The sequence below is a fragment of the Rutidosis leptorrhynchoides genome, chromosome 5 (genome assembly GCF_046630445.1).
Source record: "Rutidosis leptorrhynchoides isolate AG116_Rl617_1_P2 chromosome 5, CSIRO_AGI_Rlap_v1, whole genome shotgun sequence".
Taxonomy (NCBI): Eukaryota; Viridiplantae; Streptophyta; class Magnoliopsida; order Asterales; family Asteraceae; genus Rutidosis; species Rutidosis leptorrhynchoides.
Window position 1 is genome coordinate 411534634 of NC_092337.1, and position 12564 is coordinate 411547197.

Below are 12564 nucleotides of genomic sequence, written 5' to 3' on the forward strand. Positions count from 1 at the left end.
AAGGCAATAAACATAACACTTGCTAGAGGTTATATTTATGGGGAGGTACATTTTTTTTTTTTTTTTTATCCATGTACACTTTTGTCTCGTAAACTTACAGTTATGCTCCTAGATTAATGGAGTTGAACTTATATTATTATTATTATTATAAGTATAATATAATTAAGGATAAAATAGATAATTATGTGTGTACATGAATCAAAAAGTGATGTATGAAGATCACCTACCTATATTGTGATGACCCGGAAAATTCTGACCAAATTTAAACTTAATCTTGTATGATTAACGTTTCCGACACGATAAACAAAGTCTATGGAGTTAAATCTCAAAATTTTAAACTGTTCAATTAACCTTCGATTGTTCTCAACGAAACGCGAACAATTATATATAGATACATATATTATAACTTGAAAACATAACAAAGTGTTGAGGATATGATACTGTGCATTAAACTTATTGGTTTGATTATCTGATTGATATATTTAACTACAGAGTTAAAAGATTATGCCAAACGATTCAAGTAAAAGATATTTACTGAGTCTCTTAAGAATTATGATATTATTACGTGTCTCTGTTGAGAGGTCCACGTTGATTTGAGAAATTATTCATTTTTAACGGTATTCGGAATAAATGGTGAATTATTTGTTTAAATAACGTAATTTGGACACATACAATAATAAGGAATATTAACTGTTAAGAATTAATTATATGAATAACTTGCGATACGTATTTTAAAACGTGTTTATAAATATTGAGAATAGATATTAACTTGGTTATGAAACGTTTGATAAATACTATTATATTAATAAATAACGAGACAATGATTTATAGAAGTAAATGACCAAAATACTCGAAAGTTTAAGATATTCTTTGGGTGGTATAATTTAGGGATAATTTAAGGCTATATTTTGACAAAGGTACGTGTCCCAGAATGAAAATTACAAGTTTTCTCAGCGTACGAAGGGACACTCGAAAAACCGGAACCGGGACGTAAGTCGCGTAACAACGTACGACTTATCGGAACAAAAATTACAAGTTAACTATGCATGTGAATTTAATATAATATATAATTAATTATATAAATTAAATATATTATATATATTATTAATTATTATGCCGACAAACAAAAATACAAAAAAATGTGAGCTGGATTTTGGGGCCATGCGATCGCATGGAAAATAGGCATAAAACCCATGCGATCGCATGAGGTCAGATTTCAGGAAAGTTCTATAAATTGAATTCGTTTTTGCTCAGTTTACACACACTTATTACTTCGTATTTATTTTATTTAAATTATTATTATTATTATTATTATTATTATTATATTAAATTATTATTAATCTTAATATTTTTAGTAATATTATACATAAAATATTACGACGAGGTTATGAGCATGTCACTTTTAAAAATGAGTTTTACGAGCGGGATAGAGCTAAGGAAATTATGGGTTATTGCCAAGGAGGTTATGGGTAATGTTCGGGGATATATTTATGAATCAAACCTAGTGTTTATCATCTCCGTTACGTCTACGTACTTTCCTACAATATTGAATCTCAATATTAATACGTAAGTACTTATATTTTATCTATTATATATTAATAGTGTATCCATGTCTAGTACTCGAGTATATATATTTATACATGCTTGTATGCTAAATTTCGTCGTTAAACAGTTTATAATGAATCACGAATTAAATCCATATATTACTGGTAAAAGGTATATGATATACATGTTTTTGGAAAGCTGGCGAAAAATCGATAACTTTTCATTTAGACACCGAATAGTTTCGATGAACGGATTAAAAGATATGATCAACTGAATTATGATTGACGTTAATTGAAATTGCTTTTGAATCTACAATTAAGATTTAAACAACTTGTTTACGAGATTGATAAAGTAAATTTTTAAATATTACCAACCGAGTAAATGAATCTTTATATAAGGCAAGTCTCATTTTATTAAACTATTGTCAAAATTGACTTTTTGAAACGACTTTGGATAACTTTTGTATGTCGATCTCGAGCATTAGGATTGTGATACACTATGACCTGACCTAGCTTGATAGACATTTATTGACCAACATATGTTCTCTAGGTTGAGATCTACGATTCTTTGATATACCAAGTTTCGGTCACATTACGATGAACAACTGTATGTGCTGCTAAGGTGAGTTTCATTTGCTCCCTTTTTAATTGCTTTTGCAATATATATTTTTGGGCTGAGAATACATGCACTTTATTTTAAATGCAATAGATACAAGTACACACTAAATTCTACACCGAGTTTGAACCGAAAATCCCTTAGCTTTGGTAACTAGTAACTGCCGGTTATAAGAACTGGTGGGCGTGAGTAGTTATATATGGATCCATAGGGCTTGACATCCCCGTCTGTTCCAGGTATAGAAACCCTAGCCTGAACTATAAAACAGACGTATGCTATTTGAGTGTATCGTACATGTTGGTTGCATGTTAAACACAGGGGTACTTATTAGATAAACGTTAAAGCTTAGTTACCAGGGTGCTCAATCTTGTAGAATATTTTGATAAACGTTTCTGGATGAAAAAACTGAAATTTTGTGATCCATCTTTATATACAGATTATGCGAAACATACAAACTATGAACTCACCAACCTTTGTGTTGACACTTGTTAGCATGTTTATTCTCAGGTTCCCTAGAAGTCTTCCGCTGTTTGCTTATATGATAGACAAGCTATGTGCATGGAGTCTTATATGGCATATTTTTCAAGAAAACGTTGCATTCACCAATTCATCATCATGTACCTTATTTTGACTGCATTGTCAACGGAAGTACTATTGTAAACTATTATATATGGTGATTGTCTATATGTAGAAATCATCAGATGTCGAAAACCTTTGATTTAAATATTCATTTATGGTGTGCCTTTTCAAAAGAATGCAATGTTTACAAAACGTATCATATAGAGGTCAAATACCTCGCAATGAAATCAATGAATGACGTGCTCGTCCATATGGATTTGGAGCGATCGTCACATATATTTATTAAGCTCATCTAAAGAGCTCCAAAGCAATTTAGCACATCTAATAATAACTAAATAACTAATAACTAGCTCAACAATAAATACTAGTACTAAGGTTTCACATCTAAAAGTTTTTTTAAGAAAAATAGTTAGCACAAATTGTTCTGATTGTATGCATTTGTCATCATCGTAAGAACAAGTCGTGAACAGGACTAAGGACGACATTGTAAAGGTAGAACTTAATCCTAAATTAAACCACCATGTACCGGTTACTTTGGACTTCAATTGTTTTAGTTTCTTTAACTCGCATAAATTAACTGTAACAGTTTAACATGAAAAAAGAATATGTGAGAATGGAAAATTAACTATACTAGTATTAGCTATTAGCATATGATAAGGTGATGACTGATGATACAATCTATCTATCTATACAAATTTTTATTTCTAGAAGTAAAAGTATTGACTATTACTATTATCACAAATTTCATTTTTGTCCTTTGATTGAACAACATCCAAATTTAAAGGGGGGGAAATGTACTTTTTTATTATAACCTATGTACTACAATCAATTATCACTCTCTAAAAAAGCCCCTTTTATTTGTCTTGCTACTCAAGATTTCATCTCTATATCCCCAAATCAACATAAACCGATTTTAATCTACTACAATCAATTATCACTCTCTAATCCGTAAGTTAATCATACGATACATTTTTATTAATCTCAATATAAACATTATGTTAGTTTCTTAGTTTTAATCAGTATTGATTTCGTATTTTAGCGCTTTCTACCTTCCGTTGTTCAAATTAGGTTTAAATTGTTATAATATCAGCGGTTGTTTTATAAAATTAGGTTATTGAAGATGACGATTGAAGCAATTGACGTTCCAAAAACTGGATTCAGTTTCGATTTGTGCAGAAGAAACGATATGCTGACGAAAAAAGGTTTAAAACAACCTGGATTTCTTAAAACAGGAACTACAATCGTTGGTCTAATTTTTGAGGTGTGTTTTGGGCCTCTATTTTGTTTTCATTGATTGATTGATTTATGTGTTTTGCAGCTTTTTATATATTGTTTAATTTGAATCAGGTTTATGTGAAGTAAATTATGATATTTTTGCATTAATAGTTTGTGATCTAGATGTGTTACTAGTTTAAGTTAATAAATTAGGCTATTCGGTTGAAACGAAACGTGGCTATATTAGTATATGATGACTTTGAAATAATGAACTAGGAGCCATGTGAGGTGAAATGCATCTGACAAATTTTCAACTGTTAACCTTTAAATTGCTAAAATTTGCCCTATTATTTTGATAACAAAGTAATAAATTTATTATCTGGTTAAGCTTGGTAGTTAGTTGTCCCAAGTTAGCCAAATATTTAATCAGTACAATATACTATATATCTATATTTATTATTAGTGTGTTGATGCCTGAGACTTTTGGAATAACCTATAATAGTTACATTCTCAATTTTTGTATCTATAAATCTAACTGTAAAGGGTTATAATTACAATAAGTCATTTTTCAGTTGATTTATTAGAGAGTTTATGCTATTTTGTTTTTACGAAATGTGTTCCATTTAGCAGTTGTTTAAAGCTACTAAGTATATACATTCATCCGAAAAACATGTGTACTTTGCTCTGGAGCAATGCTACAGCATTTTTCTAACTTTTTGTAATTGTTGCTTAATTCGATCTGCAAATGAAGTACGGGAGCTGTTGTAACAACAGTTGAGGCTGCCTATTTAGATTAGAATCTGTATTGATTTAGTAGTTTTTTACTTTATTTTGTATTTTTTATGTCTTATAATACTCTCATTCCTTTTGCATACGCTCGACAAATTGTGACCTATTCAAGATTATTTATGAGATGGCCGATCAATAATTTTGGTTATGTTTTTCTAATGCATAAAACAAGTAAACGAACGTACGTACGTCCATTCCTACGCACGCACACATACACATACTTACATAAAAAAGCTTTTAGAAAGACTACCTCGACTGATCAAGAAATTTGTATATGTATACATTTTTATGCATATGTGTCGGTTTAAGTTATTGACATGATGATGCATTTGCATAATCTGTATAACTGCATGTTTTAATGATATGGCGTTGACCTTGTATATTGGCGATTAGTCTTCTAATCATAGTCTCATTTTCTAAATTTTTTATTGAAATAATGTTTGAATATGGGAATAGTTAGTAATACTCAAACTGATCTAAATACATATGTTGTGTGATTAATTTGAATTCATGGGATTAATTTAAATTCGATTATTAAGTCCGGATGATTGATATACGTTTAGTAGTGGTATATGTAATGTGTTGCTATGCATCACACGGGGTTTTACCCTAGTTGGTCATAATTTTCAAGAACGTTCAGATGTCATATTAAGAGGTTGGATGATTTTTACTTGGGTGAAGCTTTAATGATGTCATGTGAATAACATAAATAGTTAGTAGAGTAACCGGGAATAATTGATTGTTTGAGCAGGAACATAAGAGGTTCATTGAAAATACAAATTATGATGAATATGAGACCATGCGGCTATAATATACCGCAGTAAAATTTGACACAATTATTATTCTAAAGAGTTTATAACATTGTAAGCACTATCGTGCAAGTATGATCATAAGGGTTACAGCCCTAGAACTTATTGTCTTTTTTTCTTTTAATAGTGCCTAATATCATTTGAGATGAACTATCTCTGATTATCTTATTTCATCTTCAGAATGGTGTTATTCTTGGGGCTGATACCAGAGCCACGGAGGGTCCAATTGTTGCGGACAAGAACTGTGAAAAGATTCATTATATGGCTCCAAACATATACTGCTGTGGAGCTGGAACTGCTGCTGATACAGAAGCTGTCACAGGTTCTATTCTACTCACATATTTTCCAAATTATCACTCTTTATAAGGAGCCATATAATTAACCTTAGTTGAATATATCTCTTTCTGATAGACAACATCAGCTCTCAACTGAAGCTGCACAGATATCACACTGGCCGCGAATCAAGAGTTGTAACAGCACTTACACTTTTGAAGTCTCACCTTTTCCGGTAAGCTTAAGTGTAAATGTGATTATCACTTTTAGTTTAGAGATCTGACTTTGCTTTTGCTTAACCAGATACCAAGGTCATGTATCTGCTGCTTTGGTTCTTGGTGGAGTTGATGTGACTGGCCCACATCTACACACAGTGAGTATATCATATTGATGCATCCGGAAATCCTATTTTACTTATAAGACAATATGCTAATGGTTCAAGATTGCCTTTTTATAGATCTATCCTCATGGATCAACTGACACTCTCCCATTTGCCACTATGGGGTCTGGGTCTCTTGCTGCAATGGCTATCTTTGAATCTGAGTATCGTGAAGGGCTTACTGTGAGTTTTTCCATCATCATGATGTTTTTGAGGATTTGTTAACTTTATAATAATTAAGTGTTGATTTTTTAATATTTTTTGTAGAGGGAAGAAGGTGTGAACTTGGTAACCAAGGCTATATGCTCTGGTATTTTTAATGATCTGGGAAGTGGAAGCAATGTAGATGTGTGTGTGATAACAAAGGTATGTTTGTTCTACACTTACTAATGAATAACGATGAATATCCCTGTTATCGATACCATAAAATATTACTTTTTTCTGCAGGGTAATAAAGAGTATCTGAGGAATCATCTGACTCCAAATCCACGTACTTACATCAGTTCAAAAGGCTATACATTCTCCAAGAAGACCGGTTAGTAGTTTATTGAAAACTCCAAGTTTATGGCTCATTATGTTGTCTTTATCAATCACAATTTGATTTCTTTTTAATTATCATAGTAAAGTAAAATAGTAAATTACAGAACTTAACTTCTATTTTTGTGATTTGAACTGTGTTTACAGAAGTTCTGCTTACAAAGATTACTCCACTGAAGGAGCTGGTTGACGTAGTTGAAGTGGGAGGAGATTCCATGGAAGAATAAGTTTGTCATTTTTAAGGTTTATTATGACAGCAATTCATGTGATGTTATTGTCTAGATAATCAGTTGCTTGAGTTTTCACTTGTATTTGGTTGATTAAACTTCTTCATCTTTATGCCTAGGCATACAACTTTCTGAGTGAAATGCACTTTTACTTGTGATCTTAGGCTGTCACTACTCACTAGTGGGATCGTGGGGTTTGGGTAACACATACGGGTCAAATAAGCTGGGTCGGGTGGTGGTTCATCCTGCCACCAGTCTATGCGGCTGGAGAAATGGCTAGTGTTGACAGAGCCTGGTGGCAAGATGGAAAATGATTTTATTTGGACGATTTTCTGATAATGCAGGTCCTGCATAGCATACAAAAACTTGTAAATAAGCAATGTAAACATATCCCTGAATTTGTATCAATTAGGACCCATTTGGACCCTTGTACAGAATGGTTAATGATCTGATCTGGTCAGAGGATTTGACTTGGTCTTTGGGTCGTATTCTGATTCTCCTGGTCCATTTAACTTTTACGGTTCATATCTTATGACATATGGTTTAGATATAATGGAATGCAACTTACATTGATAAAAAAGAGTCGATTAAACCGGAACTTATCTTTTTTGCTTACAAATTTTAATTTGACACTAATACGGAGTAGTACATAATAATTTACTAAGGGTCTGTTTACATTTCACTTAATGATTTGTTTCTGTACAGCTTTTAATTCAGTAAGTAAAATTATTATTTTTTTGTCACTTAATTTGAAAATTGATTTGTTTATAGGAAATATAAAACCAGACTCTCTTTCTCAAACAGAGCTATATGAAAAGTAAATGGTCCCTAAGTTAATCATAAAGTGGTATTTTCTTGTGTAGTTCAAGTAAAAATAGAAGCTTTAGCAAGTTACTTCTTTGGTTTTTTTAATTTACTATCTGATCTAAGAGCACGCGGTGTCCCCAGTTGTTGCTCACCGTCCGTCACCAAGCGACGCCAGGATCGACCATCGGTCTCCAATGTCGCCACCAAGACGGTGAATTTTTTGACCGTTGAAGCTTTTTTTTTTTTGAAATTATCTGTTAATCCAACTCTCTCTCTCTATCTTTCTTCTTGTTAAATTTTGGTATTTTAATCTTTTTTTTTTTTTTTTTTTTTTTTTTTTTTTTTTTTTTTTTGCAGATTAGAACTATTGCACTAGCTAATGAAGAAGAAGATAATTTGGTTTTTTTTTAAAAATGGGCCTATTTTATTTTACATTGGGCTAACATTTTTATTTTGAGCTAAAACATTTTTATTTTTAATTAATGGCTCTATTGAGTCGACAACAATCGTCGATTTATTGGCGACTTGACTGACTCTTAGAGCCTAAATTAAATTCTTTAAAACCCATGAAAATTTGATTCTACCATTTTCATGGCGTCTATTATTATTTTTATTTTAATATTTTTATTTTATTTAAAAAAAAAAACTTTTCTCTACTTAAAGGTCGGAGCTCCTCTCGGAAGCAATCTCTTTATCCGTCGAATAAAGAGAGGGATGACTTTCTCTACTCTTGAGAGTGTGTCACTCTAGGTGGAGAAACGACATGTCTTTATTCTCGGATAAGGGAAGGATTGTCTACATCTCACATCCCCATACACCACTCATGTGGTATTGGGTATTGTTGTTGTTGTTGTAATTTTTATTTTAATGTTTTATTTTAATTATAAATCATTTACGTATTTTATTATTAATGAATAGTTTTTATATAGTTATTATTAATAAAAAGTTTTGTCTTTTTCACATTTAATAAAAAAAACAATAATTAATAGTAGAAAGCTATTAAAAAAGGGGGATGATTCTCACACACACTTTTTTGATCCTCACACACCTATTTTAACCTTTTACTCTTCTAATAATACTCAATTGGTGTGTGAGGATCAAAAAAGTGTGTGTGAGAATCACCCCCCATTAAAAAAACAATTATTGAAATAAAAAAAATATTTTACAAATTAATTAAAAAAATAAAAATAAAAAATGGACACTGTGGACACCACCACCCATGACACAGTCAGTCAATTTCGAGGTCCATTTTTGACACTGGAAAAATGGACATCGAAATGAACACGGACACCCTCTGATCTAGCAGTTGAATACTAGTCAACTTTTAATTGTTTTTTTTATACTAATACTCCGTACAGTTTAATTGTTCAAATGTCCGAGTCACATTTGTATATTCTTTTCACATGTCATATTTTAAGTGTTTGGGTACCTAGCTTGTAATAGCTTAGCTTAAACTTATTTTTTTCATAAGGTGTGTTCGAACGAAAGTAGCTGGAGCTGGAGCTTATAGCTGGAGCTGGAGCTTATGAACAGGAGCTTGAGCTGGAGCTTATTTTTGAAGCTGATAGCTGGAGCTTATTATTTTTTATAAATGTTTGGTAAATTAGCTGGAGCTTATTTTTCAGTTCATAAGCTCTACTTTTTTTCATAAGCTACTACGGGTGTGTTTGGATGAAACTAGCTGGAGCTGGAGCTGGAGCTTATAGCTGGAGCTGGAGCTTATTTTTAAAGTTGGTAGCTGGAGCTTATTATTTTTTATAAGTGTTTGGTAAACTAGCTGGAGCTTATTTTCAAGTTCATAAGCTCTACTTTTTTTCATAAGCTACTAGAAGTAGCTTATTTTTCTAGAGCTTATGTTTTTCATAAGCTCTACTTTTTATGTCTCCCAAACGAAGTTTATTACTTGGAGCTTATTAAAATCATAAGCTTAAGCTCTCATAAGCTCTCATAAGCTCCTCTACCAAACACACCCTACAAGTAGCTTATTTTTTCAGAGCTTATGATTTTCATAAGCTCTATTTTTTTATCTACCAAACGAAGCTTATGACTTGGAGCTTATTAAAATCATAAGCTCAAGCACCAATAAGCTTCCATAAGCTCCAATAAGCTACGCGCCAAACACACCCATAATCTCTAACTTTTTAGCATTAGATGGTAGACAAAATCTTAAGAGCTTATTAAAAAATAATTTAGGAACATATAAGGTACCTAAATGTAGTTTTGCAAAACGTGTGAATCGACATAGACACACGAAGTGTGTTGCTTTGCAACCTATGCCACCATAACCGATAGGCGCATATCAGGCAAGACTCTAATCCGGGTAGCCCTTTAAGTGTGCCAACATTCGGCCCGAAGGGAATTGAATTTGCGCCTTGTATTTTGCAAACTGGCAACACTTAGTAGGTCCACAGACTGATGGTCTGGGTACCGTTGATGCAATGCTTCGTTGGTTACCTAAACGTAGTTAATAAAGATAAGTTATGAACTAATTACCTCTTAATTCTTTATGTATCATTACTTCTTGTTGCAATATCTCATTTATATTTTTAAGCTTCAGCTAATTTATCAAACGTTTATTTTGGATTCTATCTTGAAATATAAACTTCAACTACCATCTCTATCTGTCATTTAAGTTTGTGAAACACACCCTTTGTAGCGTTTGAAGGGCTGGATCATTACATATTTGGGCTACATAGTTGGGCTTAGTTGTTGACTATCGCTATGATTAAGTGGGCTTCTTTGTTGATTGTCAGTAGCTATATGGGCCATCTCTTGTGTAGTTGTTGACCTATGCAAGCCGGGATGCGACGATAATTTTTTGGGATTATCACCAAAATGCCCAAATATTTTTCACCCCTTGCACCAGAGCCCAAAAAAAATTGACAAAATGCCCTCGCAAGGCGCAAGGTACCTTGCGACCTTGCGTCTTTGCGTCTTTTTCTAAAAAAATTACGGTTAAATGACATTTTTAAACCTGTCACTCCACACTTTCATCCGACTTCGCAAACACGCAAATAAACAGTTACACAGGCGATCCGCAAAAACGCAAGCACAAACGCAAACCCTCTTCATCGCTTCCATTACTACTACCAGATTCTCCTCCTTCAACATCTCCACCGCCACCTAACCCCTCTTGCCACCACCGTGACTTCTTATACTAGCCTGCAAGGGTTTTCACGCAAAAGAAATCGGGTTTTCACGAAGTAATCAAGCAAATAATCAAGGAATCAACCTTGCAACGATGGCGAGCACCCAGGTTAGTGATTACTTTGTTGTTTATGTGTGTTTTATTTGTTTATTTTGGGTTCGATGCGAATTGTATAAATGTGCACACCAACTGCTCGATGAAATGTCTGTTCGAGGTGTATTTGTGTTTAATGAAGTACAAGCGTTGTTTTATGACATGCAACTGTATTTTGGGTTATATGTTCGAGTGAAATATACATTAACTGCTCGTAAAATTATGGAAATTGACCAGACGCAAGACCTAGTCTGCGTGCTTGCATACGCAACGCTAGTAGACGCAAGGTTATCTTTGCGTCCTTGCGTGTTACCAGAAGCTTGTCTTTGCGTCCTTGCGTTGGTCAATTAAACAGACGCAAGTTTTATCGTTCGTCCTTGCGTCCTGATACTTTCTGCTAATTTTATTGTTACTTATGCAGGGATTTGTGGAAGGAAAGTTAACGATGAAGAATAAGTTGAGCGTTATAGGGGATGTGAAGAAGGTCATGACTGAGAATCAAATTAAAAGTTTAAAGAAAAGTGTTCAGGTCCATGGTTAGATCTAGAATACTTTGGTAATGATCCCGGGCTTGTACATTGCATGCTCCAACGGAAGAGTGTGCGGCCGGAAAGACTAGATAATGTTAAGTACCCCGATGAGCATGAGGATATATGGTTTCATTTTCAGAACAATTTTTCGATTAGATTTGGTCGCCGTGAATTTTGTCTTGTGACGGGTTTTTTGTTTAGTAGCCTGACGGACATGGCACATTACATCCCGAAGAATTATGACGTCCAGACCGCACCTATTAGACGACGTTTATTTAAGGGTTTTAAAGATTCTCAAAATGTTTTGATTAGTGATGTTGAAAAGATGCTTTTAAAATCTGATCACAGCCGTATTAGTGACGATGATGTGGTGCGATTAGCAATTATCTTGATTGTAGAGAGAGGTTTTATGGGTAAACAAGGGATCCATGTTGTGAATAAAAAGTTTTTATGGCTAGTCCAAGAGTTATCGCATGTTAATCAGTACCCGTGGGGGTCTCGTATTTGGGAGCCAACTTACGAAGCGGTTAGTGAAGGGTTTGTTATTCGTGAAAGCCAATTAGAGAGTGGAAAGGCGTACACTTTGGCGGGATTTATGTGGGCATTCAAGGTAAATGGTTGAATATTTATTATTTAATGTTAATATTTAAGATGTAACATAAATTAAATTAATTGTTTTTTTATTTGTAGATTTGGATTCTTGAGTCTTGCCGTCGTACCATTAAACCGTTTGCAAAAAAGACTGACAAGAATGGAGTACCGAGGGCTCTTTTTTGGAAGCGTTCATCTGCCGAGTCATTTGGAATGTCTGAATACCTTAAACTCCTACATATTCAGGTTAGTTACATTTTAAAAATGTTAACCTATCCTAAATTGTTGCATAGTTTATCTGTTATCTGTTTACAGATAGGTTCTGGTATGGGCGCAAGGTATGCCTTGCGTCCTTGCGTGTGTTTTTAAGTAGACGCAAGGTGGACCTTGCGTCCTTGCGTGTGGTTTTGTTCCTGGACGCAAGATT

At 33.3% G+C, this 12564-nt stretch overlaps 1 protein-coding gene across 1 annotated transcript; it reads left to right on the top strand.

Annotated features, from left to right (window-relative positions):
• Positions 1-3568: 3568 nt before the first annotated feature.
• On the top strand, positions 3569-7128 carry LOC139847088 (proteasome subunit beta type-7-B). The gene is made up of 9 exons (XM_071836694.1): positions 3569-3687; positions 3850-4000; positions 5733-5874; positions 5964-6060; positions 6129-6198; positions 6283-6387; positions 6472-6570; positions 6652-6739; positions 6889-7128. Exons 2-9 carry the CDS (start codon positions 3860-3862, stop codon positions 6966-6968), a joined length of 822 nt encoding a protein of 273 aa, XP_071692795.1. The 5' UTR covers positions 3569-3687; positions 3850-3859; the 3' UTR covers positions 6969-7128.
• The last annotated feature ends 5436 nt before the right edge of the window (positions 7129-12564 follow it).

What these genes read in the sequence shown, in the direction of transcription:
- LOC139847088 (XM_071836694.1), top strand. Translation starts at nt 3,860, where the DNA reads ATGACGATTGAAGCAATTGACGTTCCAAAAACTGGATTCAGTTTCGAT. An exon ending in TTGAAGTCTCACCTTTTCCG is followed by an intron (nt 6,061 to 6,128) that starts GTAAGCTTAAGT and finishes TTGCTTAACCAG; the next exon opens with ATACCAAGGTCATGTATCTG. An exon ending in CTGGCCCACATCTACACACA is followed by an intron (nt 6,199 to 6,282) that starts GTGAGTATATCA and finishes GCCTTTTTATAG; the next exon opens with ATCTATCCTCATGGATCAAC.